General features: G+C 46.2%; 2 protein-coding genes across 2 annotated transcripts in view; one reads left to right on the top strand and one right to left on the bottom strand.

Annotated features, from left to right (window-relative positions):
• The window catches only part of GLIPR2 (GLI pathogenesis related 2), a 68,394-nt gene that overhangs the window by 38,610 nt on the left and 11,539 nt on the right, over positions 1–18,245 (bottom strand). The window lies entirely within an intron of this gene.
• Positions 9,239–18,245, top strand: part of LOC109282636 (uncharacterized) — a 37,297-nt gene continuing 28,290 nt past the window's right edge. The window contains exon 1 of the mRNA XM_019485304.2: positions 9,239–9,460. Within this exon, the coding sequence (XP_019340849.1) occupies positions 9,385–9,460 (76 nt within the window). The 5' untranslated portion in view covers positions 9,239–9,384. The remainder of the gene's footprint in view (positions 9,461–18,245) is intronic.

Here is an 18,245-nt window from a genome sequence, read left to right as displayed (position 1 = left end):
GCATGAAAATGCAACCACCCCTTCCTATCATTCAAATAGCCTGCCCGTGCCTTATAAGGAATAAAGCAACTTCCCCCCCCCCCCCCCCCCCCCCCCCCCACCACTTAAAAAATTTCTGTTTTCAGGTCAGGATTATTTATCCTGCACAGCAACGAAGCAGCTGAAAAACACCATATGGTTTCACATACCAGTTCAGCTTAGTAATGGGGAAGACTTCCGATATAGCGAGCTGGGAAAGTATCACCAAGTGACAAACAAAATGCTACACAGCATATGTCCTGGCACAGGGGAGTTAGTTAAGATGCAAAATTGTGTTGTTGATTGAGTTAAAATACAAATAAGCATGCAAGAGAATGTTTTCAAGTAAAAATACAGATTTTACACATGCATAAAAATAACAGTGTGGATAAAATACTAGAAAACACGTGGACTGGCACAACAAATCTATACAACTATATGGTAAGGCAGTAGGGGGTTACACAAATGGATCGGGTTAGTTAAGAAAAATGTGTTGATTATTCAAGTGTGCTCCCATTGTTGAATTGTATATAAAAAAAAAAAAAAAACCCTCATAGATTAATAGGCTGGAAGGGAGCTCTCAAGATCATTGGGTCAAGCCCCCTGCACCAGGCAGCAAAGACAACTGGGGTCAGGCGACCGCAGCAAGGTTTCATAGTTTCATAGTTGGTAGGGTTGGAAGGGACCTGAGCAGATCATCAAGTCCGACCCCCTGCCATGGGCAGGAAAGAATGCTGGGGTCAAACGACCCTGGCTAGATGTCTATCTAACCTCCTTTTAGAAGCGAGCACCAGGGTAGGAGCGAGCGAGCAGCACTTCCCTTGGAAGTTGGTTCCAGATGCTAGCCACCCTGTGAAGTAGTGCCTCCTGATATCTAACCTGAATCTATTCTCAGTCCATTTATGACCATTATTCCTTGTTACTCCCACTAGCGCTCGGGAGAACAGGGACTCTCCCATTGCCTGCTGATCTCCCTTGGCCAGTTTATAGATGGTCACCAGATCCCCTCTCAGCCTTTTCTTGTGGAGGCTGAACAGGTTCAGGTCTCGTAAACTGTTCTTGTAGGGCCTGCCCTGCTGCCCCCTGATCATGCTCGTGGCCCTCCTCTGGACCCTCTCAATGTTGTCCACATCCCTCCTGAAGTGCGGCACCCAAAACTGGACGCAGTGCTCCAACTGCAGTCTGACCAGTGTCGCATAGAGGGGGAGGATCACCTCCTTGGACCTGCTCATGATGCATCTGTGGATGGTGCGATCAGCCTTCCTGACTGCGTCCCCACATTGGTGGCCCATGTTCATCTTGGAGTCTATAATGACTCCAAGATCCTTTTCTGTCTCTGTGATGGCGAGATGGGAGTTCCCCAGCCTGTAGATATGCTGCTGGTTCTTCCTCCCTAGGTGCGGTACCCTGAGGTGACCGTTCAGTCTCCTCTTGAAGATTTCCAGGGTAGGTGATTGCACCACCTCGAGAGGGAGTTTATTCCTCAAAGTCATCTGAGCAATATACAATACTTGAGTAACTTAATCTGTACATCTAATAAAAGATATTGGATTTACCCAAAGAACCTTGCCTGCCTCAATCTGAACATAATATTTTGCCAAATTTTTAACTTCAGAAGTTTTAGAGTCATAGAAAAGTAGGGCAAAAAGGGATCTCCAGAGGTCATCTAGTCCAGTTCCCTGCCTGAGGCAGGATCATCCCTATCCAAACCATCTAAACAAACCGTAATCTAAACTCTACACAAGCCTACCATGAACCCTGGCACAACACAGACCTAACATCCTAATCTGCTACTGGTAAATCTGGGAAACAGTAGCAGCAACTGTCCTGCTCCTATGAAATGTTGCAACTCCATAGATGCAAACTCTTATTTTCACAAACATGAAACAATCACACCTAGTGTTTGGTAGCTTTTTTCATTTATTCTTCCATAAAAATTCAGAGCTCTCATTGCTTTTTGTATCAAGATGCTTCTCTGAACAAATTAGTCTGTAAAGTGCCACCCGGACTAACCATTACTCCACGGGCATCGAGTCTGTCAACCCAAGGGTCCTTGGGTTGACAGACTCGATGCCCGTGGAGTATTGGTTAGCCAGAGTACAGTCAAAAAGCCCAAGGCTGAATTGATTTGATCTTTTAATCTCAGGTTAGTCTAAACTGCCTAAACTGAATTGATAGGCAAGGAGCTAAACTTTCACTTCTGATTCTGGAAAAGGCACATGCCTACAGTGGCTCAAGCCAAGGTTGGTGGGGAGGGGGTGCTAGAGCACTCCTCCCTGCTTGGCTGGAGCAGATAGTTTGGGGCAAGGCTGCTAGCCCACCCAATCTGCAAGGGAGGGGGGGTGTCACAGGGAAGGTGCAAAGCATCCTGGGAAGCTTTTTTTTAGATAGGAAGATTTTCCTGAAGTTTAATCTAAAACAGCTTTCCTGAAATTTACACCTATTGTTCTGTGTCCTACTTTTGCATCATAGGAGAGCAGCCATTTTCCTGCTTTGTTTTGGGTATGTCTACACGAGATGCATTACTGTGCATTAATCTAACGCACAGTAAAGCATCACCGTTTACATGTGTGCAGCAATTATTGTGTAGTACATTAGTTTAATGTGCCATTTTCTAGTACCTGTAGATACAGGTATGTAAGGCGGGGGGGAGAGGGGGGGGCAGGCCTTCTGGGGGTCAATTTGCCTTTGGCCTGCCCACCTGTTTCTGGGCCAACCACCTACCTTTTCGCCTGTCATGCCTTGTTGTTAATTAATTAATTATCTTAATTAGGCGGGAGGCTGCCCATTTCTTGCCCCAATGCCAGGGGGCACTATCTGCAGCTCTGTTCCTCCCTTACCCTGCAGCCCAAGCCTTGCAGATAGTATTTATAAATTCCTCTTTATGTTGAGGTCTCAGCCACTGTGGGTTCACCCCTTCTCTCTCTAGCTAGGCCTGTCAGCCAAAAATAACCCACTATTCAGGGCTTGATTCCAAGGATCTAGCTCTTAAAACTCACTTAGGCTTCTGCATCCTATCTGGCACTGGGGTCTGCTCACCCCCAAATACTGTGCCCTCTCTGGTGCTGGGGTCCCTACACTGCAGTGGGCCCCCAATGAAGCCTCCTCCTTTCCCAAATAGCCTTAGCCTGATCCTCTGGTTATTAACATCCAGCGCAAACCATCGGCTTCTATGGCCATATAATGGGAAAATAATAATAAAGAAATAAGAGAGGCAACAGGCCTGCTTACTTTCGATGATCATGCTTCTGACGTGGCGTGGCGTGGCGTGGCGTATTCTTCCGAAAGAGGCTGCAGCCAAGGCACCATGGTCATTGGAAGTCCCCCTTTCCACTGCCCCTCTGGCCTTCTCCACTCGTCATTTATAGCGTTCTGGCCTTCCCCTTCCTGTCACCTGACCGGCTGGCAGGGCTTCATTGCTACTGCACAGTAGGGTCAGAACAACCTGTGTACCACCAGAACCGCACAATAATGGCAGGTACTGCGCAGTGGGGTGCTCTAGACATGCCCAATTGTGCATCTGAAGGTGCTGGGTGAGATCTGGGAGAGATTTGGAGTGAGGTGCCATTAGTATGCTGATCAGGAATGATGTGTAGTGTTATGCCTGGAGGACTGACTAGACCTATATCACAATGTCTGGTATACACACTAACACTGAACTCATTCACAGTGAACCAGTTCAAAATAAACTTATTTTCCAGGTTCACTTTTGACCTGTCCCAGGTAAATTTAAACCAGTTTAACAGACATAGATCTACCTGCTTCAGGTTTAAATCTCATTTAAACCATTTTAAGTACTGTGTGTGTCTATGCCCAGAAATATTTCTGTGTAAAATAAACTTTTAAGGGTGCAGAAACACATAATAAATGCATTATTTTAAGATGTCACTGATTAGGAACAGGTTCAAAATCGTTGTGGCTACACAAGATGCAGACACACATAACAATATAACCATTCCTAAATGTCACTGATTGGGATCAGATTCATAACTGTGTGAAGTATGACTCTGACACCAGGGATGGATGTGAGCATCTAGACCAGAATGCCTCAGTGGATAAATGGGAAGCAGTCTTTGCACTCATGTTTTGAAGGTCCCAGAGGATGGGTGACCTGTGGATGGGGGCATTTTCACTTTTCTACTTTCCTTTCTCTCCTAAATATGAGTTCAGTAAACTTCAATACACGGCACTTGACCAATATCTGCAGTGTGTTTGCCTGATTTAGGGTGATATGTGGTGGGGGGGGTTGCTTTTGGGTTTGCAAGGGTTGGGGGGGCATGATAAGGAGACAGAGTTGAGTAGGGAATGAGGAAACAGCTGGTTGTTAGATAGCTTTTACTGAACAAGCAGTGCAAGGGAGCTTACTGTACTGATAAAAGTGTCAACAAAAGGGAAAAAAGGGGGTGACAGTAGAGCTCTGGCTGTGTACTAAAGCAGTTAGTTGCAGTAGTGGAGAAGTAGGGAGGGCAGAAAAGAATGATGTAGTGCGTGATGTCTGGAGGACTGATCAGACCCAGGCCATGGAACATTTGGTTACGTGTGAACCAGTTTAACATAATAGTGAACCGGTTTAAAATAATACTTGATTTCCCAGGTATACTTTTGAACTGTTCCAAGTAGCTTTGACCCACCATGCATGTACAGGTTTCCCTCGCTTCATGCTGTACATGCGTTCCTGAAAAATGACGCATAACTCAAATTCACATGAAGGGAACCCACTTTACAATGTAACAAATAGGGATATGTTCCAAGACCTTGACTGTACTGACCCCCAGGCCCATTCCTACCACTTTTACAAAATATTCTGGTACTCAGCAACAGCAGACAGTACACACATGCACAGGATGGTGGTGAATGTTACCATAATGGGGATGGCAACTTGGCAACTACAGAAACATGTGTCGCAGACAACGAGATCCACACAGGAGACTATATTTTTGTACACATCACTCCCACAATCCACCACAGAAAGCAGCTGACTGCAGGCTTCCACCACACCGATTGCATAAAAATGAATTTACCTCACATGTAACGAATTTTTGGTATAAAAGGGTCATCGCATAAGCGTGAATTGGCACATACAGAACTCACATAAAGCAAGGGAAACCTGTAGGTCTGTCCACTTCAGGTTTACACCTCATTTAAACCAAATGTTATGTGTTGTCCATGCCCTCCGCAAAATACTTATCACCATGGGTTGTTAGGTGTAATTGTTTGTTTTATAAAAATGCATTGGATCCTTAATGAGGCCAACATGGTCCCTATTTTCAAGAAGGGAAGGAAGGAGGACCTGGGTAATTATAGGCCAGTTAGCCTCACCTCTATTCTCGGCAAGGCCTTAAAAAAAATCATGAAGGATCACATTTGCAGGGGCCAGTGAGTCACACTATGGTAAGGGGCAACCAGCATGGGTTTATAGCAGGCAGATCCTGTGTGACTAACCTGGTCTCTTTTTATGACCAGGTCACAAAGTGCTTAGATGCAGGAGTGGAAGTAGGAATTATTTACCTGGATTTTAAAAAAGGCTTTTGACACAATGTTGCACCCTATTTTTATGAGCAAACTGAATAGCTGTGATGTGGATTTTTTCACAGTAAGGTGGGTGAAAAGCTGGCTCACAGGACGCACCCAGAGAGTGGTGGTGGATGGGTCCGTTTCTCCTTGGAGGGATGTGGGCAGTGGTGTCCCCCAAGGCTCTGTCCTTGGCCCAGTGCTGTTTAATATCTTCAGCAGTGATTTGGATGAAGGTGTTGAAAGCAGCTTGTCCAAATTCGCACATGACACTAAACTATGGGGTACAGTTAACACACTGGAGGGCAGGGAGTGAATTTAGGCAGATTTGGACAGACTGAGGAAGTGGGCGGATCAGAATAGGATGCAATGTAACAAGGATAAATGCAAGGTGCTGCACCTGGGGAGAAAGAATCTCCTACACACCTATAGACTGGGGGATACCATTCTAAGTACCACAACAGGGGAAAGGGATCTCGGAGTCCTGGTTGACACAAAAATGAACATGAGCCACTAGTGTGATGAGGTAATAAGCAAGGCTAACTGCACTCTTTCTTTCACCAGCAGGTGCATCACAAGCAGGTCTAGGGAAGTGATAATTGCCCTCTATGAGGCATTGGTGAGGCCGCAGATGGAGTACTGCATCCAGTTTTGGGTGCCACACTTCAAGAAGGATATAGATAACTTTGAGAGGGTTCAGAGGAGGGCTACTCGTATGGTTGAGGACCTGCAGGTAAGACCCTATGAAGACAGACTGAGGGACCTGAATCTCTTCAGCCTCCGCAACAGAAGGCTAAGAGGCAATCTTGTGGCTGTCTACAAACTCATCAGGGGGGCCCAGCAGGGAATAGGGGGCACTCTGTTTACCAGGGCACCCCTCAGGTTTACCGGAAATAATAACCACAAACTGAAGGAAAATAGATTTAGATTGGACATAAGGAAGAAATTCTTTACGGTGAGGGTTGCCAAAATACGGAATGGGCTTCCAAGGGAGTTGGTGCTTTCCCCTACCTTGGAGGTGTTTGAAAGGAGTTTAGACAAGCACCTAGCTGGGGTTACTTGACCCCAGCACTCTTTCCTGCCCAGAGCAGGGGGTTGGACTCGATGATCTAATAGGTCCCTTCCAACCCTAGAAATCTATGAAATCTATTAATCAAACTTCCTCCCAGATCAAACTTCCTCCCAGTTCAACCCCTCTATAATTTAACTTTTTTTTTTCTTTTCCAAATTCTGATCTGTGTTATAAAGAACATGTCATGTTTTTTTATAACATAGCTATATTAGATGCTCAGAACTAAGCTCCAGATCCAGTCTGCCCAAGTTCAGGACTATGACCTCTAGTTTATGCAAGGAGTTCATAATTTTACTAGACACTTACTAATACACAAACTGGAGGAGGCCTCTTGGGCCTTCAAGGGTAGGCCTTTGTGTTCATGTTTCCTGCCATACTGAATGCAAAGAATGCAAACTCATAATTTTCCATTTTCTATAACTCATCCCAGATGTCCTTTATATTACTACTCTTCTTGTAATCTTTTTTCCATTGACTAGCTTTGTTTCAGATTTTCCTCATGGATGCATTATTTGCATTTTTTCCCAATTTTAGTCTATTTCTGTAATTTCCTATCAATTTCCCTTAGTATTTCTCTTTATTGCGGTATATGCTGATTATCTGGTTGTATTGTTTATTTTGTTGTTCCCTGTTGAAAGTGTTTTCTTGGATGGGTTTTGTTCTGGTGGGGAAAGGTTGATGGCTGGATTGCAGAGGGGCTGGGTGTCGTCTGGCTCCCTGTACTCCATCCTCTGGATGAGACAGGAAGGGATCTTTCCTGAGAACTCTGGATCTTCGTAGAAGCGGGGAGGGGAAAGGAAGCTTTCTAGAAGCTAGGGGTGGGCAACGCGGCACGTGTGAGTCCCGCCGCTGGGCAGGCTGGGCAGCGAGGCACATGGTGCCGTGTTGCTATCAAAGCAACAGCAGCGAGGCAGGGAGCAGAGGCTGCAGCCCACCTTGCCCTGTGCACACACCAGGCTCCAATTCTCCCACAACCCAGCCTGGCCAGGGCACCATTCATAGCGAATAGGGCCCCGGCCAGGCTGGGCCAGGGCATGGGGCAATCAGAGCCCAGTGGGTCATCCAGAGGTGCAGTGCCGGGGAGCCAAGGAGGGGTGAACATGCCCACCCTCCCCCGGCTCCCTCATGGTGTGCGGACCGGTGGGAGCCGCCCACACATGCCGCTTGTGGAGCCACCAGGCTCCAGTTGCCCCATGTGCCCAGGCCAGCCTGAGCACAGCCCGGCGTAGCTCCAGCCCCACTACCACCCCTCCATGGCTCTTCCCCCAGCAGTGGCAGCTGGGGTGCCATGATCCTCATTCCCCTCCCCTCCGTGACAGCTGTTGTATGGTGGGGGAGGGCGTGGCACCGCAGCTCCCTCGCCCCCAACATCCTCCGCCTCCTCCCCTAAGCCCTGGTGCAAAGTTGTGCCCGCAGCTATCCAGGCTAGCCAATCGCCGCTCACCCTTTCCACAGCACATGCGCAGTTGGCCCGGAGCATTGCAGACAGACAGACAGACAAAGGCTTTTATTATATCAGAATGCTGCTCTGAACAGGTTTCTGGGCCCCCGCTGTTCTGTACTGTCATGCTTAGACTCCTCCAGTGCCTATGCTATCTCATGTAGAGCTGGCTTACGTATCTTTATGCTACGCTACGGTCTGGAGTGCAGGCACACCTTTAGGCTGGGCCTTTGCTTGTAGGTGATAAGGGTGAACATACCGCTTAGCAAAATAAGTGTGGGGACCAAATGTGATAAGGAGTTTCAAGGGTTTGACAGCAGAAGTTATGGACATTATGGAAACATTTTAAGATTCAGGTGCAAAAGGGCACTAGCTAAAGGCCTTTTGTAGTTATTTAAGTCCTTGTTCAGATGCGGTATGTGAATAGGCTTGGTACTATAGGCCCAGTAGTGTAACTAATATACCAGGAGCATAAAAAGATGTGGTCGGACTGGGAGGAGCGATGATGTAGCCCTTAAAAGTGCCGGAAAAAAAGTGAACCAGCTAGGAAGGACAAAGACAAGCTTTGGGGTACTATTGTACCCTGCTGGAGTGCTTGGTCCTCAATGTGAGGAGCATTGGTGACGCGCAGCAGGCACACCCTGAGTGTGGCACTGCACCCCCTATGAAAAGGTGCTGCCTGCAGGGGGTTGCCGCTCGCCATCTTCCTCCCCCTTGCTGCCAAGACTGGTGGCAGCGTCTGCGGGGGTCCACGATCACCGCTGGCTCCCGCTGCCGGTGGTGTCTGTGGGTGGTCACCAATCGCTGGTCAGCGCTTGCCACCAATAGCACCGTGGCCGCCTGCACGAGCTCGCCGTGCCCCCCCAGCCCGCAGGGCCACGTGCACTTCATGGTGAGGAGCATCTGGCTGTCCAAAGCCTGCGCTCACTGCTACCCAACACGTGGCTGAAGGGCACTTTTGCTTTTAGGCCGTGCTTATCTTCCGCTCTCTCCACCAGCGCGGCGGGGGAAGCTGAGCCCTGCCCTGGGCCTCCCCGACTCCCACTCCCAGCAAGGGGCTTCTGAGCGTGCCCCCAGCTCTGCTCCAGGCAGCTGCGTCCGCTGCCAGCTGGAAGCCGCCGAGCCGCTGCGAGTGGCAGCCCTGGCCCGCGGGGCTGCGCCGGCGCCGGCGCCGGCAGGTGTTGTGGGGGAGCGGGTCCCTCCGGTCAGGAAGAAACGCTCGTGTCAGCGCGGGTGTGACGGGACCGCGCGCCCGGCGCCCTCCGCACTACCGCCACCGCGCGAGGAAGGGCAGGGCAGCGCAGGGCAGAAGGGACGCGGCCGGGCCGGGCGTAGCGGCACGATGGCGCGCGCGGCCCCCTGGCGGCCCCAGCCTTGGCTGGCGGCGGCAGTGCTACTTCTGCTCCCGGGGGCGGCGGGTGAGTGACTGGGGGGAGGGGGAGGGCTCGACCCCGCCCCTGCATCAGCCTCGGCCCCGCCCCCCCCTCAGCCGGCGTCCTAGCGGACGTAACGGCCAGGGTCAACTTCGCTCGCTGCAACGGCGCCCTCCGCGTGGCGGCCCCCGGTGCAGCCCAGCAGCCCGGGCTCTGCCGCTCTCCGCCTTCCGGCCCAACCGCCACCGCCGGGTCCCGCCAGAGGCCGCCCGCCCCGAGAGGCGCGCTCCTGCTCCGCACCCCCACGGGGGCCCCGGGGACCTGTGCGGGAAGCGGGGGAGCCTGGCGGGTCTTCTGTAGCCGGGGAGCAAGAAAGTCGTGACAGGGCCAGAAGCCGCAGCTCTCTGCCCTGGTCCTGGGACTTTCATGTACTTCGCCCAGTGCAGGGCTAAACAATGGCGGTGGAGTCCCCCCCCCCCCCCAGCTTTTGGTGCTAATCCTCCTCCGCGGTGCAGAGATTTGTTGTTTGATTCTGTTTCATGCTGATATCCCAATCCCCTTTGCCATGGATTTCTGTTCTCCTGCTTTACATCTTACTCTGTTATCTTGTAAGCTGCCCAGTGCCTTTAACTGGGAAGGACCATACATAAATCGAATAAAGAGTTGAAATACACCTTTTTCCCCCCATTACATCTTTGCTTAATGATCTTAACTATGGGAATCATTGAAAGCTTTCACTACCACCTCTTGTTATGTTACTGGCATGTTATTATTAGTTATGCTATGTGGCTGATGGTATTAAGCATGTTCAAATACATCATCACCTTACCAAGAACTTGAATAATTTTACAACAGGCCTGTAGTTAGGAGGGCAATAAATATGTCGTTAGCATGCCTCACTGTCCCAGGCCAGTGCTATCCAACATTTTCAATTACTTCCTTTTATTCTTGACCTTTCAATACATTGCTTTGGTTAAAGTACAATTTGAAATACTTTCAAAATACGAACAACTCATTTAAAAAATATCACAGAAAAAGTTTAGCATGCAAGAGTTTGTGAGTGTGCGTTTTCAAGCAAGGATATTTGGAAACCTTGAAGGACATTAAAATAAAGTTAATAACAACACTCATCTTCAGCAGGACCAGGTTTTTATCTTTGTTCTTTATTTTCAAAAACTTCTATGTCCACATCATCCTCCAAGACCCTGAATGCCCTTGATTGCTCTTAATCTAGTCTCGATAGCTAGAACTACTGTATCTCACAGTGAGATTTGTGCATCTAGGCAACTGGGATTTCTTAGTAGAATAAAATCATGGGTGACCAAACATTGCTTCTATTTTGGTTTTCCATAAAGGAATCCCTAACATTTTTTAAAATTGTATATGGATATGATAAGTAAAGCACCTCCCACAGATGTGGACTGAAGTCATCTCCTGCATTTTTTTTACTCTGAAAGGTGCTCCAGTATCATGAGGATAACAGAACTTCACTAGAATTGTTCTTAGTAACATAAAGTAATCCTTCATGGCAGGGGTTTAAGATTTATTACAGAATCTTAGATTAGCATTGCTAGTAAAACTGCTATGGGTGTAGTCTAAAAATAATGAACTGGGGTTCTGATATATTTCTAATTCATCCTGTAATCACAGATGATTTTATTTGAGAGGATAATACACAAAGTCCCTTTTATTTCTGTTTATTTTGATAGTGTGTATCTTTCCTTTAGATTCTGTCATAAAACAGGAATTTAAGACAGAATGTCTGTTATTCTGTCTTTAGATGTACTGATTAGTCATAGCATCAACAGTAGCAGAGCCCAGGCTTAAAAACAAACAAATCTATAGGTCAAGATAATCTAATTGCCAGCTTCTGTCTTAATTTGCCTCTTCAAAACAGGTATTATCATATAGTCAAATTCTATATGTAGACAAATGGCTATAAAGGAACAGTTTAAAATATACCTTAGATTTCATAGATTTTTAGGGTCAGAAGGGACCTCAGTAGGTCATCAAGTCCGACCCCCTGGCCTGGGCAGGAAAGAGTGCTGGGATCAGATGACCCCAGCCAGGTGCTTGTCCATTCTCCCCTCGTAGGACCTTCCCCCCAGGCCCCTAACCATATGAGTGGCCCTCCTCTGGACCCTCTCAAGGTTATCCACATCCCTCTTGAAGTGCAGTACCCAAAACTGGACTCAGTACTCCAGCTGCGGCCTCACCAATGCCACATAGAGGGGAAGTATCACCTCTCTAGATCTGCTTGCGATGCACCTGCTAATGCATGACAGAGCGCGGTTAGCTTTACCTATCACTTTGTCACATTGACAACTTATGTTCATCTTCTTGGAGTCAACAATGACTCCAAGATCCCTTTCCACTGCTGTGCTGCTTAGAAAGTCATCCCCCAGTCTCTAAGTGCATTGTTGATTCTTCTCCCTTGGTGCAGCACTTTGCACTTATCCTTGTTAAACTGCATCCTATTCTTTTCTGTCCACTTTCCCAGCCTATCCAAATCCTCCTGAATCTGTTCCCTGCCCCCTAGTGTGTTTACTTTGCCCCATAATTTGGTGTCATCTACGAATTTTGATAGAGTGCTCTCCACGCCCTCCAAGTCACTGATGAAGATATTGAACAGCACTCGTCCAAGGACTGAACCTTGGGGGACTCCATTGCCCACACCTTTCCAGGTTGATACCAACCCATCCGCCACCACTCTCTGGGTGCGTCCCATAAGCTAATTTGCCACCCATCTGACCATGTAATCATCTACAACACAGCCGCTTAGTTTATTTATAAGACACTATCAAAGGCCTTTTTGAAATCCAAGTAAATGACATCTACTTTGATTTCTTCGTCTAAGTATTTGGTGACCTGATCATAAAAAGAAACAAGGTTAGTCAGGCAGTATCTACCTGCTATGAACCTGTGCTGGTTGCCCTTCAGCATTATTTTTCCTGCTGGACTCCCACAAATGTGGTCCTTAATAATTTTTTTCAAAGGTTTTCCCAAAGATAAGAGGTGAGACTAACTGGCCTATAGTTACCCAGATCCTCTTTTCTCCCCTTCTTGAAAATAGGAACCACACTGGTCCTTTTCCAGTCCTCTTAGACCTGTCCTGAGCACCATAAATGCTCAAACAGTTGTGCCAGTGGTTCAGCTATGACACTGGCCAATTCCTTCGGCACCCTTGGATGAAAATCATCTGGGCCTGCTGATCTGAACACATCCAGCCCCTTCACTAGGTTGGCGCTAACTGTTGATGGGCTGATGTCCCTCTTGTGCCCGTCTATAGTCCAAATGGGAGACATGTCCTTATCCGTGTTCAGGAATACAGATACAAAAAACTCATTGAAGACCTCTGCTTTGTTCATCCCATCTGTCACCAATTGCCATAGTCTGTCCTATGTTGCCATGCACCTTCTTTTTGCTTCCTGTATACCAAAAGGAGTTTTTGTTGTCCTTAATTTTTGTTGCCAGCCTGAGTTCCATTGTTGCTTTGGCCTTTCTAACTGACTACCTGCAAATACAAGCCAAGTAGGTATATTCCTCTTTGGTGGCTACCCACTGCTTCCACAGTTTGTATGCCTCTTTTTTCACCCTTAGGCTTTCCTGGATTTCCCTGTTCAGCCAAGAGGGTTTCTTGGTCCCTTTACCCGGCCTTGATGTGCAGTGGGATAGTCCTCTTCTGTGCTCTAAGGATTATTTTCTTGAGAAATGACCACCCGTCCTGTACTCCCATGTCACCAATGCTCCTGTTCCTCAGTACCTTGCTTACTACCCTCCTGAGCTCATTGAAATTGGCCTTTCTGAAATCTAGCACTTCTGCCCTACTGGTTATCTTTCCCACCCTTTGCTGGATAATGAATTCTAACAATTGGTGGTCACTATCCCCTAGGTCAGTGGTTTTTAGCCTTCTTTTATTTTTGCAGACCACTTGAAAATTGCTGAGGGTCTCAGTGGACCACTTAATGAACTTTCTTTTGTTCTACAAATCAAAGCACACAACTCATATTTTAATATTAGTAGTCTTACCTTCCAAGTACAGATATTCTCGATTGTTCCGCAACCTTTCTGCGGACCACCTGAATGGAGTTCGTGGACCAGTGCTGGTCTGTGGACCACAGTTTGAGAACCTCTGCCCTAGGTTATCCTCTATCTGAAGATCTCCCACCAGATCATTCCCTGTAGCAAATACCAAGTCCAGTAAGGCATCTCCCTTAGTGGGACCATATACCTCCTGCGTTAGGTGAAGGTCCTGTATGTAGGTTAAGAACCTACATAAAAGGTCAGATCCAGCTGATTGCCCCTGCCAACAGTTGTCAGGGTAGTTTAAGTCACTCTTGACAACCATGTCCCTTGAGCGTACTGCCTCAGAGTTGCCTTGAGAATTTCATGTCTCTCTTCCTTCTGGTGTGGTGGTCTATAATAGACCCCCACTACCAAGTCTCTTTTCGCCTGACTCCCTTGTATTCTGATCCACAATACAGGTAGTATTTAAGATATTTTGAGTTACAATGAATGACATGACATTTATAAATTGACACCCTGTTTTGACTTTGACATCAGTTTCAACTTTACAATGGTTGATCCGACACCACGCCATGCCAGCAAACAAGTTTGCTGTGTCACCCATCTCCCTAGAGAACATGTGTTCAAACTTCCACAGATGCTTTCTTTAAGAAAGCAGACAAGACTCCAGAAAAACCTGCAGCCAAGACTCCTGAGCAGACTCCAGCCAAGAGGTCTTCAAAAAGTCCAGCAAAGTCACCTCAAAGAAGTCCTTCCAAATCAATATGATTGCTATTTACAATATAAATACGTTAATGTAGCTATATTACTCATCGATCATTGATTTAGTAAAAAATTCTCTGTTCTTTTTGGTGAAAATAGGGTATTGGGCCTTGGTTCAGGTTTATAACATTGTTCCTATGGGGGCGGGGGGGACAGGAAATTGGTTCAGAGTTATGACGTTTCAACTTAAGGCAGTTTTCAGGAACCAATTGTGTGTCATAAGTCTGAGGACTGCCTGTACCTCAATTTGTCCGCCTTCTGATCCCATCCTGATTATAGAAGATGTGTATTGCTCCTTAACAGAGAGCAATGCCCCCCACCTGCATCTTGTCTGTACAGCCTGTAGCCCTCAACGCCCACTGCCCAATCATGGGTAGAGCGCCACCAGGTTTCAGCTAATCCTACCAGTTCGAAGCCTGTGTGTGCAAGCAGGAGTGTGAGCTCCTCCTGCTTGTTCCCCATGCTCCTAGCATTAGTATAAAGACACTTTAGCCCCACAATACCTTAAGTTTTTGTTCAAGAGCTTTGTAAAACAGGAAGTTTTATATGCCATGCACTTAACCTTGATTCTCTTGCTAGTGGAGTTTTTTTGTACTGAAACCTTCTCACAATAAACAGAAGTCTCCCTGTGTAGAATTTGTTGTGCTACTTTATATCAGAATCTGATCTAAAATGTATTTGTTATAGTCTATACACAAATTTATGCAATTGACTATAAAAGTAAAAGTTTTAAAAATTAATGTCTCATCCATTATAAAAAGATGACAAGATCTATCTATCTATTAGTTCATTCATATTTTACATTATTCCATTTTCCGGGCCTGGCAATCTGACTTGATAATAGAGCTGGTTAAATGTTTGTGTGTTCTGTTACAAGAGGCTTTCAGTCAGAATTTTTGTAAAAGCAGTTGAGTACTCAGTCTAATATTAGTGACCTTGTTCCAACCTTTCTTGTACCGAAGAACTCAATTTCAGTAGAGTTACTCTTGGTTTATACCATTGTGAGCGAGACCAGACTCAGGAATAGTAGACTGTTCTGATTTAGTTACAGCTCTATTTAAAGGGATGTAATGGGTTGCAAATCTTAGAGGAAAGGATGAAACAATATAGGAAAAACATGGTACTTCCTGGATTTGTTCCAAAATTTGAGTTGGATATCTAAATACAAGCCAAGTAGGTATATTCCTCTTTGGTGGCTACCCGCTGCTTCCACAGTTTGTATGCCTCTAAGCAATAACTTGGACCAGTGAGGATGATTTGGACCTCTTTAAGCAGTGATGCTAGAGAGTATGAAAATCCACTAGAAAAGAAGAACACTGAGCAAGTTATGCTAGTATTAGGCAAAATAATTACCAATTCCTATGTAAAATTATGCAACAAATCAAGTCACACTGGTAGTTTATGAAGGTGCAAGGTGCACAGAGATTCCAGACTTAGAAACAAACTTGTGCTTCAGTTTAAAGGAGGGTCTTCGCTTGCTTGTCCCATCTAAATGGGGTCACTGTTGTGGATCCTGGCTCTCCACTGGCTTTGGTGAGATGTATCTTCTTCTTCCAACTCCTCTCTCATGTCCCTCTCCACTACATCTCTCCATCTCATCTTCATTCTTTCTCTTCCCCTTCTCCCTGGCAATGCCATTCTGGTAACATCTTTTCCCATTTATTCTTCCGGACTCTTTTGAACACGCCCATACCATGCCAGTCTTCTGTCTTGTAAATTTCTTAGTTGCCTCTACTACCTTCACCAATCCTCTGATGTAAGTATTCCTTGCCTGATCCATCTTCATCAATCCACACATCCATCAGAGTGTTCACATCTCTATCACATTCATTCTTCAGGGCCATGCCTTCGGTCCATACAATAGTGCTGGACGTACATGTTTAGTAGACTTTCCCCTTCAGCTTCAATGATACTTTCCTGTCATATAATACTCCTGTCACCAGTTCCTAGTTCGTCCACCCTGCTGTTATTCAATGGTTCAGCTCTTCATCTAACTCTGCATTCTGCTGAACGGTTGACCCCAGATACTTGAACTTGTCAACTTTACAAACATGTTTTTCATTGATTATCACATTTCCAACATCAGGTACCTCAGAGAAGTCACAGTGCATATATTCTGTTTTGGATTGACTAATCTTCATTCCTCTTCTCTCTAGTATGTCTCACCATTGGTTCAATCCAGCTAGCACTTCCTCTAGACTCTCCTTGCAAGTGACCCCATCTCCACAAACATAATATTCCAGGGTGGTCTCTTTTGTTCAGTAAACCCATCCATCATGACTGCAACAGGTATAGGCTCAAAGTTGAACCCTGATGTATACCCACCTTTACCTCAAAACTCTCTTTCTTTCCTGAATTGCTCCTCACTTTCATTGTACATTTCCAATACATGTCCTTGATGGTACTGACATATCTCTCCGGCACCTCCTTAGATCTCAGGCACTCCTATATTTCCTCCCTGGGCACACGATTGTAGGCTTTCTCCAGGTCAATGAAAATAAAATGGATATACAGCCTTCCCTATATTTCCCCATCATCTGTCTTATTGGGAAAACCAGATCCATGGTACCTTTCCCTGGCATGAATCCATACTGGTCTTCTTCAATGACCACTTCAGTCCTTAACCACTTTTCCACCACTCTTTCCCATGCTTTAGAAATATGAGGGCGAGACATCAATTAAACTGCCCGATGGTTGCCACAAGCCTGGACATCATCTTTCTTCTTGAATATTGGCACCAACACACTCCCTCCCCATTCATTTGGCATTTTCTCTGTTGCAAATATCACTTTAAACACCTTCCATAGTAAATTGATTCCTTCTTCCCCCAAGATTTTCCAAACTTCCCCTACTCGATTATCAGGTTCTGTTGCTTTCCCATTCTTCATTTTGTTCATTTCTCTTTTCACCTCCATGCTGCTGATATCAATCACCATGCCTTGGTTTTCTGTGGCACTTGCTCACAAAATGTTGGGGTTCCCTTTGCTCATCAGGTCTTGAAACTAGTTCTTCCAGCTGTCCTTAATCAATTCTTTGTTCGTCAACAGTCTCTCAGAAATGTCTTTGATCATTCTCACATGTATTACCCTTGTCAATCTTTCTCTTCTTGTAGCTATCCTGTACACTTCCTTCTGTCCCTCTTGTTTTTAGCCTTTGGTACAAATTATCCATTGCAGTGTTTTTGGCCTTAGCAATAGTTCTCTGTGCACTCTTCCTCTCCACTTTGTATGCTTCAAAGTCCAGAGGGTCCCCTGTATCTTTCCATTTCTCTTTCTCCCTTACTGCTTCCTGGACCTCCTCATTTCACCACCACATTTCCTTCTGGATGGGCATCTTTCCAGATGATGCTCTGAACATTTCTTTTCCCACTTTCCTGACCTTATCCACTGCCTCTTGCCAGCAACTTTCAAGGTATTCTATTTCTTCAACCTGTACTTCTTTCAACACTTTTTCTGAAGGCCTCTCTTGTTTCATTGTCCTGTCACAGCCTCTACCACTTAATTTTCTTAACTCCTTGATATTTAGTATGCCTCATTCCTTTCACCCTCGTGTCCATGACTACCATTCTGTTACATGGTAACTTCCTCTGCTGGGATCACTATGCAGTCTTTCACCTCTTTCCAATCCCATTTCCTCACTAGCAAATAATCCACTTGAGTTTCTCTACCTCCATTCTTTTACACGATTATATCATAGAATCGAAGGACCAGAAGGGACCTGCACATTCATCAAGTTTGGGCCCCTGCCATGGGCAGGAAGTTGTTGGGCTCAGACGAGCTCAAGAAAGTGCTTTTCCAGCCTCATGTTGAACACTTCCAAGAATGGTGACTCCACCACCTCAGCTGGGAGTGTGTTCCAGGTTCTGGTGACCCTTACAGAGAAATTTTTTTTTCTCATGTCTAGCCTGAATTTACCCTCTATTAGCTTGTACCCATTGGTCCTCGTCTTCCCCTGAGGTTCCTTCCTGAAGAGTTGCTTCCCTAGATCTTGATGCTCACCCCGATGTACTTGTAGGTAGCTATCAAATCACCCGTCGGCCTTC

The sequence above is a fragment of the Alligator mississippiensis genome, chromosome 5 (genome assembly GCF_030867095.1).
Source record: "Alligator mississippiensis isolate rAllMis1 chromosome 5, rAllMis1, whole genome shotgun sequence".
NCBI lineage: Eukaryota > Metazoa > Chordata > Crocodylia > Alligatoridae > Alligator > Alligator mississippiensis.
The sequence above is the reverse complement of the archived record's forward strand: the minus strand, read 5'-3'. Positions and strand labels throughout refer to the sequence as shown.